The sequence below is a fragment of the Symphalangus syndactylus genome, chromosome 10, assembly GCF_028878055.3.
Source record: "Symphalangus syndactylus isolate Jambi chromosome 10, NHGRI_mSymSyn1-v2.1_pri, whole genome shotgun sequence".
Lineage (NCBI taxonomy): Eukaryota > Metazoa > Chordata > Mammalia > Primates > Hylobatidae > Symphalangus > Symphalangus syndactylus.
Genome location: NC_072432.2, coordinates 107,871,682 through 107,895,731, shown reverse-complemented (window position 1 = coordinate 107,895,731; position 24,050 = coordinate 107,871,682). Strand labels below are relative to the sequence as shown.

The window sequence follows — 24,050 nt, the reverse complement described above, 5'->3', positions numbered from 1 at the left end:
GGCACACCTTCAACACTCCATCAAGCATTTTACATCTCTGCTTTAGTCTTCAGTTCTTGCTTGCACAGAGTCTCAAAGCCAGCCAGACATGAGAATTTGGTCTTTTCAGTTCCTTCCTGGGTATGTGTACAACTCTACACATACATGTGGTCTTATAAGGACCCAGGAATAGATCAAAACTTTTCAAAGGCCCATATGGACATCTCATTACCCAGTTCTTCCTTTTAAGCTTTCTGTCAGCCTCCTGATGCCACCTCAAGATGACTGCTATGTTAAATAAATGGTGCTGATTAGTTTCAACAAGTGCCCTGTGAGTAAGAGTTTTCTCAAAGAACAAGGTATGAGCCAAGTCAAATAAAGATGGGCCCTGAAAATAGAACTTTTCAGCCAGCTGGCGCAGAGGTCAAGTAATGACAATTCTCTGGAGGTGGGCTTTTGGGGAGCTCCAATGCCATTATGACCCCTCCACTGGCTACTAAGGGGCTAGTTTTCATAGCTACCATAGTTGTGAGGCTGTTTTCCAGACTATCACAGAGCTGGTAAAGGGGGATGAGATTACAGTAAGTTAAGGACGACATGGCTCCCTATTCTTATTGAGCGTCAGGTGTTTTTCTTGAATCCACTTTAGATTGCTGCAAGGTGTTAGCTGATTTCCAAAGTTCTCAGAAAATTGACTTTGACAGTCTTTGCCAGTATTCTCATTGCTTTATGGAGGAACAGATTTTTGGAGGTCCTTACTCTGCCATTCCAAAATAGAAACCCCATACGCTCTTCTTAAACCTAATTTTAAAAAACACAATTATCAATGTCATTGATAACTGCTGCTGAACTTTGTTTGCTCCTAATTTTTTGCTATTATAAAGAAAGTCAATCTGAACAGTCTTGAAACTAAATCTGAGTTGATTCTTAGTTAATTCCTTAGGATATGTACATCATAAAGGCTTGTGATACATATATTGTAAAAAAAAAAAAAAAAAAACCTCCAGGAAAGAGGTATCAATTGCATTCCACCAGAGGGCACTGTATGAGAGTGCACCAATGGCATTATGAGGTTTTCATGCTAGTAGGGTTTTTGTCTCATTGAGAGAGGCCTACATATTCTTTTCATAAGTTTTCTCTTTCATTGTAGTTTATAATATTAACTTAAATGGTTTCTTCTCTTTCCCTTTCTCGCCCCTCTCTTCCTGTTCCAAAAATTCAACTTCCTAAGATTCAGACATCAGGCTTTTGTTGCCCTTCATATTCCCTTTACTTATAGACACTCAAAAACGTTGACTTTCAATACTACCAGTGACTCCAAAATATGTAACTCTAACCCTGACAACTTTCTTTTGTACTGCTCATATTGTTTTAAGTTTTCACTGTGATAGAACTCCATTTAGATATTTTACTACCACCCCAATTTCAATAAATACCAAATGCATCCATCTCCCCTAAAATTGAGAAGCCGAATGAGTCAGAAATAAGGTAGCACAAGAAGAAAACATAGAAAATATAATTTAGAATACTATAAATGAATAAGTTGAAAAATCTGTGCAAAAGTTTAGAAAAACAGCAATTTTTCAAGACCTAGTCCCAAAGGGACAAACAAAATTTAACTCAAATAAGAAAAAAGAAAATGGCAGAGCCAAGATCTAGGTAGCGTAAATCACCAATCATAATTCAGTAAGAAAATCAGGACTGGAAACTGAATGGTCTGCCAACATCACTCATGGGGGAAACTCCTCTTAGTCAGAATGTACTAGTAACATTTCCTAAGAAAACACATTAGCTTTGCTGTTCTTTCCCTGCCACCAGCTGTTGCCCACTTGGCTCTGGCAATAAGAATTACTTCCTTCTCCCCTCACTAGTCAACAAAGGCATGTGATAAGGGCGACACATTGCATTTTCTTACCCTCTTTCCCAAGCCAAGGCCCATGGCTGGCCACAAACAAGAGAGCAGGTGTTACAGCAAAGCAAAAGAGTAACTGCATTCAGAGGAGATCCAGTCTCCTAACCATACAGACTTTCCAAATTCTATAAACTCAGCTAAATTACCAAAATTTGGGGGATATTATCTGAAATGTGATACCAAAACACCACTGTCTAAAGCATGACACTGGGATACAGAAAGTATGACTGTAATAAAAATCACTTGAGAACTAACAAGCAGGGTTTTTGCAATTTACCATCCTAATAAAGGGGACAATGAATACAACTGATAATAACAAAGAACCATTTGGAAAACAACTATCAGAAGAGGTACTTTAAATGCTAATTAAAATGCTAAGAATGGGCTGGGTGCGGTGGCTCACACCTGTAAACTCAGCACTTTGGGAGGCTGAGGCGGGCGGATCACTTGAGGTCAGGAGTTCAAGACCAACCTGGCCAACAATAGCAAAACTCCTCTCTGCTAAAAAGACAAAAATTAGCCAGATGTGGTGGCACACACTGGTAGTCCCAGCTACTTGGGAGGCTGAGGCAGGAGAATCACTTGAACCCAGGAGGCGGTGGTTGCAGTGAGCCAGGATCATGCCACTGTACTCCAGCCTGGGCAACAGAGCGAGACTGTCTCAAAAAAGAAAACAAAATGCTAAGAATGGTTACGAAAAAATCAAAAGAATGGTAGTAGCAGGGGAAGGAAAGAGCAGGGATATAAAAGAAAGGGATAGGAGGGAACCTCCTGGTATGATGGTCAAATTTTGCATCTTGAGAGGGATTCAGGACACAATGGTATTATTTGTCAGAACTCATGGAATGGTTCATTTAAGATCTGTGTACTTCATAGCATACAAATTTTACATCAAGAAGAAAAAAAGAGCTATAAATATTGAAATCCTGTTAATGATGTGCATGCTGAAGTTTTTAGAGGGCACATACTGATGTCTGTATCTTATTTTGAAATCATTAAAAAAAAAAATGGGGCCAGGTAGTAGCTCACACTTGTATCCCAGCACTTTGAGAGACTTGAGAGGGGAGGATCGCTTGAAGTCAGGAGTTCAAGACCAGCCTGGACAATGTGGCGAGACCCCATTTCTCAAGTAAAAAAAATATATATTTTTAATTAGCTGGGTGTGGTGGCATATGCCTGTAGTCCTAGTTACCTGAGAGGCTGAGGCGAGAGGATTGCTTGAAACCCAGGAGTTCAAGGTTACAGTGAGCTATGATAAGGCCACTGCACTCAGGCCTGGGCAAAAAGAGCTCCTGTCTCTAAGAAATAAAATAAAAATAAAAATTTAAAAGAATAGATTGATGAGAGGTGGATAAATGAATAGTTATAAAACACAGCAAATATAGTAAAATCATTACAAATCTAGGTGGCAAGTACACGGATGTTCACTGTGAAACACTTTCAACTTTGCTTGCATATTTGAAAATTTTATAGTAAAATGTTGACCAAAAAAATTGCTACATGGACCTAGGATTCTTTACTTCTTTTTAAATTATGTTCTGACCAATACAACACAAAGAGAGAATGAAGAAAAATACAATAATTAAGCATGGTGTAAAAATATAGAGCTAATTGGCACAAAATCTTAGGTTGGTAAGTAAAGAGTAAATTTTTAAATTATTTTAGTTATCAAAGATATTTTGTTGTTTGATGATTTTGTGGCTAATTATGGTCAATGAACTTATAACAAGAAAAGCACCAGAGATTCTCCACATCTTTTTACATAGATGACATTCAATTCTGATTTCTAGTAGCTTTCTTTTCAGACCAAACTAGGCAAAGAACAAATAAGAATATGGTAGAACCAATACAGAGAAAGAAAGAGAGGGAGGACAAACTGCAAATCAGATAGGGACATACTTATAAAGTTGTACAAATCTAAAATATTTATCATAATCACATTTATTAAAATCACATCATGCATATTTAAAGTCTTAGGGATTTGAAGTCATAGATTATATCCTTCTTGTCCGCAGGAGTGTGGCAATGGTACACTATTTGTTTTCCTTATACAGTTAGCCATTCTATAATTTTTTTACTTTTTTCATGATCATATTCCATCTAATCCATTCAGCAAATCTTGTTATATCCAGGATCTGATCATTTCCCACCACCTCATACTGCTACCAAGCCACCAGCTCTTGCCTGATTTAATAGTCTTCTAACTGCTTCTGCCCTGCTCCTCTTCAGTCTATTCTCAACATAACAGCGAAGGTAATTCTGTTGACCACTAACTCAGATGACATCTCTCCTCTACTCGGAACTCTTCAAAGGCTCCCCATCTCACTCAGAGTCAAAGTCAAAGTCCTTTACAACAGCCTACAAGGCCATATCTAATTGGCCCCTCTTACTCCTCCATCTAGCTCACTCTGCTCCAGCCACAAAGACCTTTCTGCTGTTCCTCAACCAAGCCAAACATGTTTCTTCCTCAGGGCCTTTGAAATGCCCGTTTCCTCTGCCTGGAATGTTTTTCCAGATATCCATATGGCTTTCTCTCACTTTTTTCAAGTCCTTCCTCAAATGTCATTTTCCCTGTGAGGCATTCTCTGGTTAATTTATTTAAAATTCTACCCTACCCCACCTCTACTGCATTTCCTAGCTTCCTTTCCTGCTGTATTTTTTACCACAATTTTTTTTAACCATCTAACACATTAGCTGTTTTACTTATACTTTGTCTCTCACTTTCCATTAGAAGGTAAACTCCACAGAAGAAGGATTTTTGTCTATTTATTGTTGCTGTATGCCTGGTACCCAAAACAGTGGTTATTATAGAGTAAGCACTCAATAAACATTTGTTGATTTGAATTAATGAACTGATTCATTCCTGAGCATATGGTACCTGGTAGTGGTGGTCTTCCCCTCCATCTTTTGACTGTTCCAGATTTTCACTGTGCCATCATTTGAACATGTTGCAAAAAGTGAGTGTTCATCAGAGACTCTAATTCGATTCACAGCAGATTTATGCTCATGAAGATGGGCAACTAACAGCCCTTTAGGATGCCATCCTAAGGAAAAGCAAAGGAGCGTATCATAAACTGTAGTTTAAAAATACAATGTCCCCATCATCCCCCGTTATAATAACCAACAACCAGCTTGAAAATAATCATAAGAACTAAAATATTTGAAAGTACCAATAGTTATCAAGAAAGAGTGGTCTACTGGACCATGACAGATATTATTTACTGAGAAATCAATTTAGCAATTAAGTGTTGCTTAGATAGCTTCAGAAAGGCAGCCCCTGGGGCCTTCTCCAGTATCTGAGAAGGCACAGCAGCTACCTGAAAATGAAGGCACAGGAGTACCTGCTACTTCTGAAATCCCTGACTACTGACTCAGTAGCATGAGGTAATGATTAGTCTAGAGAAAGTGGGCACTAGGAGGCCCAGTTCCACTATACATAAAAGTGAGACCTTGAGCTACTTACTTAAACTCTCTGACCTTTAATTTCCTAAATGTAAAATGAGGGGCATATTACTTAACCCAAAGGGAGACTATATGGACAAATGAGATACATACAAGAGTCTAATATTATCCATACCCTATAGTAAACACCCAAATGTTGGCTGATTCTCTTTTTACCTGAAATCATTTATTCTATGGTATAAACACATTAGTATAAATGGTATTATAAATTACAGCCTCAGAATGTTCATGGACTTTCCAGTACTTTGACATCTATAACCTATGTTTTCTTATGTATATTCTTTTTTTTTGAGTATGATTAATTTCCTCTAATAAATTATACATTCCCTGGGGACAGAAACCATGTCTTATCCATTCATGATTCATTCACAGCACCTAACATAGGTACCTGCACATAACTGCCTTCAATGTTTGATAGCTTCTTTTGTATTAAGTATAACAGTTCATGATATTTAATACCGTAAGATTTTAAAATAAAACAGAAAGCTATGCTAAAGAGCATACTGTATTGGGAATCACCACTGTGGTGACCTGAGTGATGATAATGTCATTTTAGAATGATTTCTTTTCACCAAGAAACAAAAATGAAACTGATACCACTGCCAAACCGAGCTGACTCTAAAACGAAAAACAAAACGTTTCCCCTTAGATCTCTGGCTCACATGTGTGGGAACAGTAGCTAAATGTGATTTTTAAGAATATGCTGGATTTGAAAGTGATCAAAAACACTTTGTCATGAAGTCTAATAATCCACTGGGCTAGGCTGCACATTTCCCTCTGCAGAAAAGCAATTTCACACAGCTACTCGAGTGCAGAAAGAAAAAAAATCAAGAGTCCAACAGTCACTGCACATTTCTTGACCTACAAAATTTGACATCTTTTCTGTGATTTATTAAATAAAATGTGTTACTCTACTAAGTATAATATGCCACTTACAAAGACAGATTCTATCATAAAATACAGCAGTTTATGCTCAACTTTTCACTGTTTTTAAAGTTGTGCTGGTATATAATATTGACTCATATCACAAAAACAGTTTAAACATTAAACAATTCCAAAATATTTATTTGGATAAGAAAATTTATGCAACTAACGATGCTACTTGCCACTTAACAATATCTTCTAAATCTTTAAATCATTGACCTTTACCAGCATTTTCCCCAAGTCCAAGTGATTCCCATCAGTAGCCCATGGGAATTCACATGACTTGTAAATATCTATATATAAGCACACTATGCATCTTCTCAATTTCAATTTTTATCATTAAAATGTAGAGACAGAAACTCAAAAAATATTTTTAAACCTACAAATCTAGTATCAAAGACTAACTCTGCTACATTACACTAGGCAAGTCTGTTAAGATAGCTGAGTCAGATTTTCATTTGAAGTATCTCTAAATTGCTTTTAAGTCTTAACAGAATATAGAACTGTTTCCTCAAAATTTTAATGTTGATCATCGTTAAGGTGTAAGGTTAGACATGATGTTGTTTTCTTTTCAATTATTTATTTGTTTACTTTATTATTTATTTTTTTGAGACAGAGTCTTGCTCTGTCGCCCAGGCTGGAATGCAGTGACATAATCTCAGCTCACTGCAACCTCTACCTCCCAGGTTCAAGCGATTCTCTTGCCTTAACCTCCCAAGTAGCTGGGATCACAGGCGTGTGCCACCACACCTGGCTAATTTTTATATTTTTAGTAGAGATGGAGTGTCACCATGTTAACCAGGCTGGTCTTGAACTCCTGACCTCAAGTGATCCGTCCACCTCAGCCTCAAAAAGTGCTGGGATTACAGGTGTGAGCCACCACAATCAGCCTGTTTTCTTTTTAAAAGTACTCATCATTTTCTAAATTTTCTTTTTCTTAAATAATATTAATGAAAATATGTTAAACCTTCCAGAAATTAAAAGCAGGAATTTGGTCAAAGAAGCCAGACATTCAAATGAGAAAGTGGCAAGGCATTAAATAGGTAAAACCTAGTACTATAAATGGGGAAAATGAAGCACAGATAGGCTAAATTATTACATGATTGGCCTAAACATGACTTTGCCAGTTGCCCCCACAGCTAAAAAGATCCAACTGCACAAATAATGACATGATTTCTTACTTACTGCTTCTTCCTCTGGGTTTCCCAAATAACATTTTTGTTCTTACCTCTTTTGTCTGGTAGTTAAGTATTCATTTCCTCTATTAGATTCTAGCCTTAAGCACCTAGACTACAACTACCTATCAATGGAACTTTTACCAGGTGGTGGTGGTTTACTCTCCCATTCAGCATTTTCCATCATCTGCTTAGCTATTCTCTCAGCATTGCACTGCTCCCGCTTTTGCTGGATGAGTTGCTGAAGTTCAGTTTTACAAGTTGTAATTCGAATCTGATAGGTGGATGGTAAAATTGTACTACTTAAAACCGGTATTACTGGTTTTTTATTTTGGACAGTTGTCACTTCTGGAACCTACAAAACAAATAGAATTCTAACTATTTACATCATAAGCAAAGTATATTTGAAGACAGAAGTGTACCCATGTTTTTATCTATAAATTATAACAGCTTTTTGTCCTCATTAATGTACCAATTTTAAAATCCATATAAATACAATTACATTTTTCAATGAAAACCCAGTTAAAATGAAGTATAACCACAAATGCTACATTTCCATTTTTATATAAATCCTACATTTTATATATAAAAAAACTGATCAGCACGAAAATAACATTAAACAAAAATTATCATTAAGTGAAAAGAAGAAATGGAATTTCAATTCAATTAATCTAGTTCAATTAATATTTTTTAAGATATGATTGACTAGGAAAAAGCTGCCTTAAATTACAAACTTATTTCAAATACAGATGCTCCTCGACTTACAATGGCATTACATCCAAAAAAGCCCATCATAAGTTGAAAATATCATTAAGTCGAAAATGCATTTAATACATCCAACTACTAAACATCACAGCTTAGCCTAGCCTACTTAAACATGCTCAGAACCTTACATTAGCCAACAGTTGGGCAAATTATATAACACAAAGCCTATTTTATAATAAAGTGTTGAATATCTCATGTAACTTACTGAAATCTGTAGTGAACACGAAAAATGGGATGGCTATATGGGTACCGAAAGTGCAGTTTCTAATGAATGAATATCACTTTCACACCATATAAACTCAAAAAATCCTAAGTCTAACCATCATTAAGTCAGGAATGATCTGTACATCAAAAGCATCATGACATTTATCACACACAGGAAATGTGGGACTTGTTCCCAGAAGTATTTTTGCCATTTTATAGATATGGCTATGTTATACTAGAGGAGGAATAAAAAAGATTTAAAAGGTTCACTGCAGCCTAATTATAATCACAGTTCATAATAATGTCTTCAATCCACAATTTCAGATTACTGTATTGCCAAGTACTCTAAAATGAGATCTTTTTAGTACTTTGAACAACTTGATTTCCTCCGCACCATAAAATTAAAGATAAACCTGTCTTAGAAAGAAATACGTCCTCCCTAAAAGACAAGTCACCATATTGATTTTTCCACTACAGTACACAGCCTTTAAACAACCAAAATAGCAGAAGAGCGTTCAAAGACATTAGGAGGACTACTGACTGGGTGACACAGTACCTGTGGAGAAGTTGACAAAGGGACACAAATGCCAGCAGAGGACTCGGAACGAGGAGGTTTCCCAGTCTGAATCCCCTCCTGATCACTCCCTTTAGGTAGGGCCTGTGGCATGTTTGGTGGGTCCAGTGACCCAAACATGCTTTTCCATTCTTCATTTACATTTGAGTCTTGTTTTACATGTTTTCTGGCTATGAAAATATATTCAGAATAGTTAGTCTGAAGGTAGCCTTTAAAACCATTATGTACTTTTATTGCCTTTGGAGGCGACAGGAGAGGAGGCAGGGACAGAAATACACTTCATATTCTATTTGTTCCTTAAGATTTTTAATTTATTCATATTCATATATCAATTCATTAACTCTCACTTCATTTCTAGGGCAGATGGAACAGATGTGTTTCCAATGACGTTAATAATAAGACCTAATTACTTCCTACTTTCCCAAAGCCAGCTCAATTTCAAGTAACCACTATATCTAAAGTAGTGAATAGTAAGAAAATAGCATTTGTTTTAATTTGCATTTATTAAACTATTTACCTTTTCATATATATGCATTCTATTCTATCAGTTGTCTGTTCATATCCTTCAATCTTTCTTTTTTTGGCTTGCTTTCTTATTAATTTGTATGTTTTATATATTATGGATATAAACCATTAAAACTTAAGTTACAAATACTTTTTCTCAAATTTGGCAATTAGAAGTTTATTTTAAATATAATTCATTAACTGCCTTCAAAATCTAATGCTAGAATAGAGGAAATTTTAAAGGCATGTAAATGGCAGTGAATATATATGCAAAAAGGGTATGCACAGGATCTTAAAAAACTTCATACAATCAATGTCAATGTCACAAGAGCTCACAGTTTCAAATCTCAAGACTGCAAATGGTTAAGCCTTGTCTGGTCTCTACTCTTTTGTATTTCATTGTTAATAGCAAGACCTTTCTTTTGAATTCATTGGGCATTACCTACTAATAATAAACTAGAAAACTTGATAACATTTTACACAGACTATTGTTCTTCGGTTGCTGGTTAAAGGGTTAAAAATAGAATTTCATCTTCAATCATACACCTCCATGGTGACAACATGATTTTACTGTAAAAGTAGAGCTTTGGAATCAGACCTTGGTTTGTCACATACAGAGCTGTGATTCTGGCAAGTTACTTCCTTAACTGTTAGTTCGTTTCCCTATTTTTCTTCCCCAAAATCTCCCTGCTAAGTAATGGAGTCACTGTATTTGAAAGTTCTTTATCTGTGAAATGGGGCTTTTTATTTTATTATTAATTAGCTAAAAAACAGTCTTATGAAATAACTAACAATAACAAGCTACATACACACAAACAAGCATACTAACCCCGTTTGTCATCTGGTTCTTGTTTGGTTTTAACAAGATCAACTTGTCTCCCAGTTATGCCTAAAGCCGCCAAGTCAATTACACCTTTCTGACTACTATCATGAAGATGGCTCTGGTCCACTATATTGGCCTTTGCTTTATTAGATTTCATCATGAAGTCTTTCAGTGCCAGAAGTTTGTCTTCCTCTTCCTCTGTCATTCCCTAAAACCAAATAAAACCATATGTTCTAGTTTATTTTCCCAAGTAATAAAAACAAGCCTCAGAATGACTAACAACTGAAGGGACAAATCGCCCAATTTAAAACTGAAAAGAGTCAGAAGGGTGAAACAACCAAGTCCAAGTGAAAAATAAACTTAACAATACAGAATGACATGTCACGACTAAGATCTCCCACAACACTCTATTAGGGCACTTTGTAATTTGTATCATGGTTTATATCTTAACTTTCTTCCTAAAGGACAGTATTCACACATAACTCATCTCTGGAATTTCCAAAGAACACAATTTGTGGTATCTAGTAATATTTAAAATACAACTGTTGAATAAATATTTATTATCTGAACAAAACTCTGAATGTACAATATTAAGCAAAAGAAAGTGTGCCTACTTCAACTTTGCTCCTGGTTGTATTGAGAAATTTACATTGAATGAGTATGTAAAGGCATTCTATGATATATAAAATATACTATGCAACTAAGGGATTGATTGGAATGCTGCCTGAATTGCAAATCTGAGCAACAAACCCAGTAGCAATCTAGGATAATGGCTGAAGTCAGACTGCCTAGGTTCAAATTCCAGCCCTAATTACTACTTACTATATCTGTGCACCTCTATTTATCTATAAAGATAATTACTGGCACCCATCTTATCAGATTATAGTGAAATTTACATGTTAATCCACCTAAAATACTTAGTGCACTTGAAACGGACAAATACTAAGCAATCAATCTAAATAATTAATTCATTGGCAACTTAAATATTCTGGTAAATGTGGCAGCTCTGCGTGTCTTTCTTTCCAACCATCTACAGAATCCTCTAGTATATTTTCATCATGCAAAGGAATAAAAAACATTCATTTAATAAAATGTCAGTTCTCCTGAGGCCTCAATCTAGAATCCCACTAGAGTTTAGAGTCATATTCACAATTCTCAGGCAGACTGTGATAAAACCAACCCTAGGAGGGCACAAAGCTAAAAAACATGAAACAAAATTGCATTGAAGTACAATAATAATAGACATATTCTTGACTAAATCCCAGTGTTAACTTGCGATACTTGGTTTATTTTCATGTCTCCTCCTTAAAATTCGCTTTAAATAGACAATAGCTACTTTATAGCTAAAGTAAGAGCTCTCTTTTTGTTAGTCTATGTTTTAGTCCACAAAAGGGAGGGCCACAACAAGGGCTGTAAATAGTAATGAAGTACTGATATATGGTACAACATAGGGGGACCTTAAAAACATTAAGATCAGTGAAAGAAGCCAGACACAGAAGGCCACATATTGCCTGATTCCATCAATATGAAATGTCCAGATTAGGCAAATCCATAGAGACAGAAAGCAGATTAGTGATTGCCAGCGGCTAAGGGAAAGAAAATGACTGCTAATGGATACAGGGTTTCTTTTCAGGGTGATGAAAATGTTCTGGAATTTAACAGTGGTGATGGTTGCACAACTTTGCAAATGTATTAAAAACCAGTAAGTTGTACACTTCAAGAGTGAATTTTATGATAGTGAATTGTATCTCAATAAAAAACAAAAAATGTTAGCACCGCACCATGAAAAAACAAATTGACAGGAACATTACAAGAAAGGAAAACTACAGGACAAGGTTGTTCATAAACGCAAATGAAAAAATATCCACTAAAGTAGGAGCAAACCAAATCCAGTATATATAAAAACATTTTATATATTTATATTAAAACTACATTTATATATAGATACAATATGACAAAGCTGTGTTTATTTCAAATATCCAGGGAATAAAGCAAGTTAAAAATATGAAAAATCAATCAACATATTTCAACACATTAACAGAATAGAAAAACCATATAATAATCTCAATAAAAGACATTTGATAAAATTTAACATTCTTCCAATAATCATCTTAGCAAGCCAGAAAGAGGATTTCCTTAATCTGTTCAAAAGATTGTACAAAAAAAAATAGCAAAAATCACATGGAATGGTATAATGTAGAGAGTTTTGCCTCTGATATGAAAAACAAGGATGCCCACTCACACCAACTCCCTTTAATACTATACTAAATATCCTAGTCATTTAAATAAGGCAAGGAAAACAAAGGTATTCAGATTGGAAAAAAATGAATAAAATAGTCACTGTTCACTCATGATACGAATGTACAAGTTCAAAAGAAAATGTTTAGCAAATTATTATAATTAATAAGTTTTATGAGGTTGCCAGATAAAAGGAAATATAAAAATTTTTCCATATACCAGCTACAAACAAAATAATGTTTTAATATGCCAATTGTAATAGCATTAAAAATAATCAAAAGTGACAAGCTGACCTCTATAGGTTCAATGCAATCTCAATCAATATATCAGTAAATTTTTATTGCATAAAGTGACAAGCTGACTTGAAAAAAATCACATGGAAAATGTGTAAGAATCAAGGATAGCCAAGAAACTCTTGAAAAAGAAAAAAAAATGTTAAGAACCAAGGATAGCCAAGAAAATCTTGAAAAGGAAAAAAAAAAAAAAAAAACAAGCTGGGAGATGATTTTTCTACCAAAGATCAAGCCTAAGTTATGGTAACTAAGAAAGTGCAGTACTAGTGTTAAGTCCATAAACATACCCACAAACTTCGGCTTCTGGCCATGATGAAATAACAGGGACCAGACTAGTTTTACCCTTCCACTTTAAACAACTTCGAACTGTACAAAACACACACACACACACGCACACACACACAGACACACACTTTTCAGACACAGAAAAACAGGCAGACAGGGCTACAATGCCTAAAATATTTAAAACTGAGTCCTATGACTGTCCCAGCAATACTGTCTAGAGAGAGTTGCCAGGCTATGGCAGAAGGAACATAGAGTAAAACAGAGCTGATTTCAAGAGACACATCAGAGTTCAAGAAAGTTACAAAGGCTAACTCTGTGGGGCAGAGAAATGAAGAAGAAGGATCCGCACAGAATGAGAGCTTCAGAGGGCTACAGAAGGGTCTCCTCAAGTCTTTGGCTGAATATGAAACTATGTGTGCATAAGGAAACTACCTGAGGCCATAGGAAGAACAACACAAGGTTGGGAACAGTGAAAGACCTCTTATATACAAAGCATCATGTTCTGAGAAATCCTTAGCAGTGGGACTAAAGTGACCAAGTAAGGGTTGGTCTGGACCTATCCTAAACCTATCTTAACAAAGCTTAAAAGCAAAGCTTAAAAGGATGAAACTGATTCCAAGTAACTGTACAGCAGAACAAGTCCAACACTGCAAAGCAATTCAACACCCAACATAAAATTCACGATCGACAGAGAAAGAAACTGCATGGCTGGAGGGCAGGGATTAGATAAAAACTTAACATTGCATTATATATCTTCTTACAGCTTTTGAATTTTAAACCTGTATTTATACTAATCTGTCAAAAAGTACAAAAATAAAAAATCATTAAAAATGTAACTCATTTTTTAAAGGAGTGAAATCATTTTGTATTATTTATTAGCACCTGATTAAATGGATACAAATAAAACAGGGAGCTCTTGTAGATGGATCTAATGAAAACAGCCCTTCCATGAGTCATCTCCTGATTTAAGTTCTACTGAAAATCTGGAGTACAGATTCCAACTCCCATATGGGTAATGTTCCAAATGTGTATGTTAAGTCTATTAACTGGAACTACTAACATATTTTCCCATAGAAACAATGCTAGGCTGGTCTAGAAAGGCCTACTTTACCCATGATGTGTCTCAAATACAGTCCCGTATAGAAGAGCACTGAAGAACTCCAAGCTAAAAAAAAAATATGTAGGAGTGTTCATATTGCCTGCTTGCAGAAGCTAAAAATATGGCCCTTCGCTCTGTAGCCCTGACATTAGAAACAAGGACTCACCGCGCGCGGTGGCTCACGCCTGTAATCCCAGCACTTTGGGAGGCCAAGGCGGGCGGATCACCTGAGGTTGGGAGTTCATGACCAGCCTGACCAACATGGAGAAACCCCATCTCAACTAAAAATACAAAAGTAGCCAGGCCTGGTGGTGCATGCAGGTAATACCAGCTACTCAGGAGGCTGAGACAGGAGAATCCCTTGAAACCGGGAGGCGGAGGTTGTGGTGAGCCGAGATCACACCACTGCATTCTAGACTGGGCAACAACAAACTCCGTCTCAATTAAAAAAAAAAAAAAAAAAAGAAACAAGGACTCAATTCCTATCTCCAAAGCCTCCCCTGGATCCAAGTCTCTGCTAGTAATCCTAAGAAACTCAGGTAGCACAGGGACCAAAAAGAAGTGAAGGTAGAGAAAAGGCTTGTAAGGGGCTGGAGGAGATAAACTGCACATGGGCTTCTTCTTAAGTCTGTATAAAACCTAAGCCAGGTTCTGAGTCTTAGCTCTCTGTCCTCTGTTTATTTTACTTTAGAGGCCACACAGCATAGTGTAGGAGTGTAGGCTTTGCAATCAGATAGGTTTAGATTCAAATGCCAACTCTGAAACTCACTGCACTATGTGAACATAAGCAAGTTAACTACCTTCCTTGTGTCTCCATTCCCTTATGTATAAAATAGGAATAACACCTGTTGCTCAAATTTGTTTTAAGGATAGTCAAAAATATGGAAATCACAAACTGCAGTGGTAAAGTCATTGTTGGCTTTCAAAAAACCAGAAGCTGGTGTTGTTCTGCTGTTATTTCTGGTAAGAACCTCAGAGATTCTGGCCTGCTCTCTCTTCTACTAGCAGTGCTTATCTCTTGAACAGAGGATTCTCCCCCTAACCTTTAGGAGTCTCCTAAAGCCACTGGCACCAGAGATAACATAAAATGGGGGATTATTTGTTCCTCTTTTTCCACTCAAACAAATGAGGGGATCACTGACAGACCAATGAATATACCAAGCACTGACATTTCAGAGGAATATAAGTCAGGGAGTTTTAGTGATTTTTATCATGGCACCTAGTAATGGGGGCTGGCACTGAAGGAGCAGTAGTGGTAGAAGGGGTTACAAGAATTGTAGGAAGCAGGAAGTAGAAAGGCCATGGAAACTGTTCCTTCCCACTCCCTCATTTTACCCATGGCAGTGTCAAAACTTATACCTTAGCAAGGTAAAAAGAAGAGATGAGGGGCTAGGGTGGCCCCATGAGGTAACTAATGACTGATAAAGAAAAGAAAATGTCAAGATGAAGGTTTGTTTTGTTTTTTCTTGAGACGGAGTCTTGCTCTGTCACCCAGGTTGGAGTGCAATGGCGCGATCTCGGCTCATCGTGACCTCTGCCTCCTAGGTTCAAGCGATTTCCCTGCCTCAGCCTCCCGAGTAACTGGGACCACAGGTGCACACCACCATGCCCAGCCAATTTTTTGGATTTTTAGTAGAGACAGCGTTTCACCATGTCAGCTAGGCTGGTCTCAAACTCCCAACCTCGTGATCTGCCCGCCTCAGCCTCCCAAAGTGCTGAGATTACAGGCGTGAGCCACCGCGCTGGGCCTAGGATGAAGGTTCTTAAATTAATATACAGGATAGATAGGGGAGAGAGAAATAGTCACAATGGCCAAGTCTGAAGAAACATTTAGATTGAGATGGTTTTTACTGCACATTGAAATCTCTTTGATAAGGATTACTTACTCGGGAGAAACAACAGAAAAATGTAATTCAGAATCCAATTTTCCACAAATTGCTTTCTAAAATACAAAACATATCTAATGTACAAGCCAAGGTTAAAAGAAAACCCAAAGAAAAAGCTCTCCAGGAATTCAAGTCACATCAAATTAAATCTTTAAAATTTGCATTATGGCTCATAGAGCATATATTCAGCAACTGTATTCTTTAGTTTTAACCATTTTTATTCCTATCTTGGCTTCCCTAAGTTCCACATACCCCTCATAAAACAAGATGTAAATTTAGATTTAGTATTTCTTTTTTTCTTGGCTTCCCAAAGTGGTGGGATTACAGGCATGAGCCAACATGCCTGGCCTAGACTTCATGTATTTATTTTTTAATTTGTTTTTTCTTTAAAAAGCAAAACAGGATACATGTGCAGAACGTGCAGGTTTGCTACATGGGTATATGTGTGCTATGGTGGTTTGCTTCACCTATTGACCCATCCTCTAAGTTCCCTCCCCTCATCCCCACCCCTCAACAGGCACTGGTTTGTGTTGTTTCTCCCTGTGTCCATGTGTTCTCACTGTTCAGCTCCCACTTATGAGTGAGAACATGCAGTGTTTGGTTTTCTGTTCCTGTGTTTGCTGAGGATGATGCTTCTAGTTTCATCCATGTCCCTGCAAAGAACATGCTCTCATTCCTTTTTATGGCTGCATAGTGTTCCATGGTGCATATGTACCACATTTTCTCTATCCAGTCTATCATTGATGGGCATTTGGGTTGGTTCCATGTCTTTGCTATTGTAAATAGTGCTGCAATAAACATACATGTGCATGTGTCTTTATAGTAGAATGATTTATATTCCTTTGGGTATATGCCCAGTAATGGGATTGCTGGGTCAAATGGTATTTCTGGTTCTAGACCCTTGAGGAATCACCATACTGTCTTCCACAATGGCTGAACTAATCTACACTCCCACCGACAGTGTAAAAGTGTTCCTATTTCTCCACAGCCTCCCCAGGATCTATTTTTTCCCGACATTTTTTTTTTTTTTTTTTTGGAGACAGAGTCTCACTCTGTCACCCAGGCTGGACTGCAGTGGTGCGATCTTTGCTCACTGCAACCTCCGCCTCCCAGGTTCAAGCGATCCTCCTGCCTCAGCCTCCGGAGTAGCTGGGATTACAGGCACACAACACTATGTCTAGCTAATTTTTGTATTTTTAGTAGAGATGGGGTTTCACCATGTTGGCCAGTCTGGTCTGGAACTCCTGACCTCAGGTGATCCACCCACCTTGGCCTCCCAAAGTGCTGGGTTTATAGGCCTGAACCATGGCACCCGGCCTGTTTCCTGACTTTTTAATAACTGCCATTCTGACTGGCGTGAGATGGTATCTCATTGTGGTTTTGATTTGCATTTCTCTGATCATGAGTGATGTTAAGCATTTTTTCATATGTTTGTTGGCTGTGGAAATGTCTTTTTTTGAGAAGTGTCTGTTCATATCCTTGATGGGGTTATTTTTTTCTTGTAAATATGTTTAAGTTCCTTGTAAATTCTGGATATTAGATCTTTGTCAGACGGGTAGATTTCAAAAATTTTCTCCCATTCTGTAGGCTGCCTGTTCACTCCGACAATGGTTTCTTTTGCTGTGCAGAACCTCTTTAATTAGATCCATTTGTCAATTCTGGCCTTTGTTGCAATTGTTTTTGGCCTTTTTGTCATGAATAGAATTCATATTTCTAAAGAGGCATTACCAATGCCAAGTGTAGTAAGATTTTGTTAATTGACTCAAATTCATAGGCTTTTAAGATATACCAGTAAACTGCTGGTCTATTAAACCTAAGATGCATTCTAAATACAAGTTATTTCATCTGTTTACAAGTATTAATTACAAATTTAGATAGAAATGAACCAGGATTTTTTCTATATTGCATCTGTGTTTTGCAATGTTTCTTCCAGCTAAATTTCATTATATTTTTGGTAAAACATAGAACTGAATCAAGAATACTAATTAAATCTAAGGTTATTTCTACTGTCTTTCCCTCATTTATTTAGCCAGTAATTACAAAAGAAACTTAACAGGTCTCCCATGATTCCTTATTTAGCTTAACCTGATACTTTATCATCATCTTATTACTATCTTTGTTTAGGAATCAAAGCAAATGCCTAAAATGTTTGCCAGATTTACTTACTCATTTTTTATGATGTAATCTAAACAATCAAAAATATTTTTAAAAGTTAAATGGACACTTCAATATTTTTATGAAATTCACATTTAAATGTAAGACTTCGGAAGGGTGGTACAACCTGTGAGAGCAGCTTCTTCAGAAGCTGTGCTATGGCAGGATCCTCTGGCGGAGGGCAGTCGGGAAGAGAACCATTTCGTTTCTTCTGACGCATGTGAAGATGTCTGAACAAGCTCGTAATATCTTTAGACCTCAAAGCATAATCAAATATAGAACGGCTTACTGGTTCCTTTAAAACACTGAGCAGAACAAGTTTTCTTTCAATCTATATTAGAAAAAGAAAAAGGATCAGCCAAAAATATAACATGTACAGTTATTTTCAAATTCAATAAATACAACTTGCAAAAAGTTAACATATTCGTTTTCTAAGAAAATAAGATATCAACATCTGTAAGTGTGTAGAAGAAAAAAGAATACTAGTGAACTTTAAAGAGCTAAGGTATCTCTTACTCTTCATTGTTAGCGCTAGACCACACATCTGTGTCTATCACTGGAAGACTAATCATCCAACCCAGGAAATTTCAGAAAACAAAAAGAGCCTTTTCTAGACCCCAATATGTCAGACAACATCCTAGATCCAAAAAGTATGTGCAGTTCACAGGTCTGACAACCAGTAGGTACTGATCCAGAAAAGATGCTCAACAGCCACAGGTCTTCCTTCAGTCATCACATTTTCGTGGTAGATTCAAGCACTTCTAAAAAACATTGCTATCTCCATAGTGTTTATAAAATCCTTCCTTTAATTATCCAAAAGGAATACATTCCTTGTCAATGCAAATATAATAAAATGAATGAGCACTGCTAACAGTAACCAAGAAGATTATCTTCTTTTTTTCTTTTTTTTTTTCTGTGACTCTAGCAAAAGAACCAAGAGGACTTCCTTTAGATATATTTAACTCCTTGGTGAAGTCAGCCAGTGGAAACCTGCATAAAAAGATATCTTTTGTCTAATCCAAATTGTAGAAAAATAAGATTCATGAAGCAAATGAATAATTAGCCTCTCAACTTCTGATCCTGGCCTTTCAAAATACAAACAATGACAAAAGAAAAAGTTCAATGAGCAAACTTTTAAATAGAGTAACTATTCAAACGGAGTCGATATCTCTAGACTTAATTTCCAAGGAAGCATAAACTTTTCTAAAAGGGCATTTTTTTCTGATAGTGCTATCCATCTTTCATGTATATATAAGTTGCTCTTGGGGTAAAAATAAAAAAAAATCCTACAAACTCTATGAAATAAAGAATGATAACTTCTAGAAATGAATGAATCTATGAAGAAAAGAAGGTATAACCAAAGCTTCCTAGTTTCCAGAGTTTATCCAAGGCCATTTTCTCCAAACAAAGGGAAGGCACATTGAAATACAAAACTGGGAGAAAGCCAGAGAGGTGTGTGAATTCCAAACGGGAAATGGAGTTCTGGTAAAAATAGGAACTTTCAGGATGTTTTAACAGCTAGAATCATCCTTCACCATTTCATTCCATTTAAATGCCTATCTTGATAGTTTGCTGTCTAGCAAGATGAAGGGTATAAACACTGAAAATCTAGGTGAATAATATTTGCCCTGTACAAACCAAAGACCCAAAGTTTATCACCAAGTACTCCTAGAGGTGGAGCAGAGGTTGTGGGGTTGTTAGAATAAAAAAGAAAAGACATCAAAACAACCAGTTAGAGATGAAAAACTTAAATTTGAAAAAGACTTTTTCTAATTCATTATAACTGGATGCAATCAGTTATACGTTTTAAAATAAAAAGCAGAGGTCCATCAATATACATTTTTGCTAGACTAATTTCACTTTTAACAGATGCTTTATAATATTACACAAAAGAAAATATATGAACTACTATACACTACATTAGATATAACATGATGTAAAACATAATAATCTCTTGCACTTTTCTGACCTTCAAAGGTGCTTGGTTCATTAACATTAATTAGCTTGAAAGGAATATAAACATGCTATAGCCCAATTTAAATACTTAAAAAATGTCAAGAAAAATAGGACTCCCAAAACATTTTTTTTAAAGAGGCACGGTTTGGAGGAAAGACTGACTCCAACTTGGAACATGTATACCTGTATTATTGGTTGGGTAATATATGGGTCAAGATAAGGCATCAGTTTACAGTAGACATCAGCTGTACTTATTTGATGAGCTACCACTGTGATAAATCCCACGGCACCATAACGTATCCATAAATTGGGATGACACAGGAAGGGGGCTAAAGAGGAAAAGAAAAGGTAGGGATCAAATAAGTTATTTCAAACTATCGGGATGAACAAATTTTTACCCTATAACATAACTGACAAAAGGATTTTGCCACAATGTTACTATCAGGAGCCTTCACATACTCAATTACCCTGAGGCATAAACTCAATCAAGTGGACACACTGTTATTATAATATTTTCTTATCATAAATATCACAGCAGTACCACAAAAGAATAAAAACAGTTACCTCATAGCTGAGGACTTAAAATTTATATTTTTTTAGTCAGAATTAAAATTGTGTGGGCACCTACTCATTTATAACACTGGATTAAAAACTGTTAGAGACATAACAAGTCCCAACAGCATATAGCTAACTATTATTCCCCAACTTGTACCCCCACACAAGTTCAAGGACATATCCCCTCTACCACCCAAGGGGCAGAGAAATTCGGGAGAAGTTACTTCTCCAAGCTATAGCATAAAGATTAAGGGAACAATCTAGCCTATCTGATATTCTTTTTAATGCAGGGGTTTGATCAAATCTAATACGTAACTCACAGTTACTTTCACAAGGCAATGATGAATGGAAACAAAAAGCCTGAAAACATGATACCTATTCTTAAAAAGTTTAAAATATAACATTAAACCAGAAAATTAAATGAATGTCTTTTCATACCTTTTAACGATTTTATACATTAAACATAAAATCAATGATTTCAACTAATCGACATTAGACTAACCTGATTTAGAATAAAATCCAAACTTTAAAAGGCAAGAAAAATTGTATTAGCTCTGAGCATGCAAACACACCAGCATTCAGAGGATATTTATTTATCCTCTGATATTTATTTAGTGTATATAATACACGTTAATAGAGAAATAGGAATACAATCATAGGCTAATAATACTTATATTAAAAGGGGAAGGAGAAAAGATGCGTTCAAAATATCTCTCTCCCAAGGTCTCACATTTCTAATTCTTCTAATTATAAATGAAGAAGATTTTATTTCATAAATACCCTGCAGCCTCTGATCCATCCAACAAGGGACATTGGGTATTTTCCCTGTGATAAGAGGGAAAACGAGGACTGGAAAAACATTGGTAAACCTCCAGAAAGTAGCTAAACCCATAACAGTCTGACAGGAGTTGGGAACTGTATTATATTGATTTACCCCAATTCTTAACTTCCCTGTATTACACAACCACACTCATTCACTTTGTATACACCTGTAGTATACAAAGGATACTTCTCTGCCCCCTTTCTTTTGGTTTATATCACTTGCTTTGACCAATGAATATTACGACAAACAGGAATTTGAAATGTGCTATATAGCTGGGTTTGCCCTCTCGTGCTTCTGCCATCACCATGGGAACATAATGTGGGTAGCTACTGCCCCTAAAATGAGGGCCCCAGAATGAGACAGATGAATCACAGTCATCACAGACAACCTGGAGATGCAGAACCTGAAGCAGGGCCACCTATACAACCCACAGGTGCATGACGAAAAATTTACTGAAGGATTTACTGAGATTCTGTGGTTGACTGTTCTACAGCATTATTATATCATTAAGTAGCTGCCTGATACAAAGCACCTCAAATACTCAAAACAAGAAGAAGCCTGAATCTAAACAACTGCCTATGAAATAGCATATTCAATCTTTTCTTCTTTTTTTTTTTTTGAGACGGAGTTTCGCTCTTATTGCCCAGGCTGGAGTGCAATGGTGCGATCTCGACTCACAGCAACCTCTGCCTCCCGGGTTCAAGCAACTCTCCCACCCAGCCTCCCGAGTAGCCAGGATTACAGACATGCGCCACCAAGCCTGGCTAATTTTGTATTTTTAGTAGAGATGGAGTTTCTCCATGTTGATCAGGCTGATCTTTAACTCCCGACCTCAGGTGATCCGCCTGCCTTGGCCTCCCAATCAATCTTTTCTAACACATTCAACTTATCAGAAGACAAATGTGGGGGAAAATATTCATAACACCTAAGTGTGAAGAGCATAGTTTTTAAAAGGAGTACCAAAGAAATCATAATCACCATCAAAACCACCACCACCATTCTCTTTAAGAGTCACTAGGCAGTGAAAACAACAAGGCTGAATAGGACATTTCAGTGTTCATCCTCTTGCAGAAAAAAATCTGTTTTAACAGCTATCAATGCATGAAAACACCATTACAAAGGAATCCAGGTGAGAGATTATGGCACCTGGCTATAGCACAAAAATGAGAAAAGCCCCAATGAAGAGGGCAGGAAGGGTAGTTTCACATAACCCATGTCAACATTCCCCAAAGTCCAGGCAGCCAGCACAGAGCAACAAGAGCGAAACTCCGTCTCTAAATAAATAAATACTAGCCAGGCGTGGTGGCACATGCTTGTAGTCCCAGCTACTTGAGAGGCTGAGGCTGGAAAACAGCTTGAGCCAGGGAGATCCAGGCTGCAGTGAGCTGTGATCATGCCACTGCACTCCAGCCTGGGTGATACAGCAAAACCCTGTGTCTTAAAAAAAAAAAAAAAAAAAATTAAAAATGGAACTACCTATGATCTTGCAATCCCTCTTTGGGGTATATAGCCAAAGGAAATGAAATTAGTATGTTGAAGGGATATCTGCACTCCCATGTTCACTGCAGCATTATTCACAAGAGTCGAGATAGGAAATCAACTTAAGTGTCCACTGAATGAATACAAAAAAATGGTATATATATACAACTAAAATACTACTCAGCCCTAAAAAATAAAAATATCTTGTTATTTGCAACAACACAGATAAACCTGGAGAACATTATGCTACGTAAAATAAGCCAGAAACAGAAAGACAGATACTGTATGATCGAACTAATACATATTATCTAAAAAAGTTGAACTCATAGAAGCAGAAAGTAGAATGGTGGTTACCAGGGGCTGGGGTAGAAGTGAGGGTGGAATGGGCAGGTGTTAGTCAAAGGATACAAAAGTTCAGTTAGACAAGATGAATAAGTTCTTGTACAGTATGTGCAAGTACAGCATGGTGATTATAATTAACAATAATGTATACTGAAAAATCACTAGGGTGTAACTCTTAAATGTTCTTACCACTAAAGAAAAAGAACTATGGATATGTCAATTAACTTGATTGCAATAATTACTTCACAAAGTATACATATATCAAAATACCATGTTGAACATAATATACTATCTTTATTTGTTGATTATACCTCAATAAAGCTGGGGAAAAAAATCACCACAACAGAATACACACAGTGTAAAAACAGAATGAGAGAGATGTATATAGTCTATCATTTGTTTTAAATAAGTAGGTGTTTCTAAGTTACTAAAATTGTTTTTTACTTTTAAACAATTTTAAATGCCAACAAATGATTGTTTACTTGATTTTTCTCGGTAAGGTGTTTTTTTTTTCCCCATAGTTTTCATATCAAATTCAGTTGTAGTTCTAAGGGGAGTTATCCATTGAAGAAGTAGTACCACACTGGGTTTATTCTGTATATAAACATAATTTATGTT

The 24,050-nt window shown here is 36.5% G+C and overlaps 1 protein-coding gene across 3 annotated transcripts in view; it reads right to left on the bottom strand.

The window, feature by feature from the left end:
* Positions 1-24,050, bottom strand: part of PIK3R4 (phosphoinositide-3-kinase regulatory subunit 4) — a 69,890-nt gene that overhangs the window by 19,932 nt on the left and 25,908 nt on the right. For all 3 annotated transcript variants that reach the window (XM_055295463.2, XM_055295465.2, XM_055295464.2), the window contains exons 8-13: positions 20,417-20,562; positions 18,405-18,608; positions 10,329-10,530; positions 8,978-9,165; positions 7,597-7,807; positions 4,770-4,935 (exon numbers count right to left, since the gene is read on the bottom strand). In XM_055295463.2, coding sequence (XP_055151438.1) covers positions 4,770-4,935; positions 7,597-7,807; positions 8,978-9,165; positions 10,329-10,530; positions 18,405-18,608; positions 20,417-20,562 — 1,117 coding nt within the window. The remainder of the gene's footprint in view (positions 1-4,769; positions 4,936-7,596; positions 7,808-8,977; positions 9,166-10,328; positions 10,531-18,404; positions 18,609-20,416; positions 20,563-24,050) is intronic.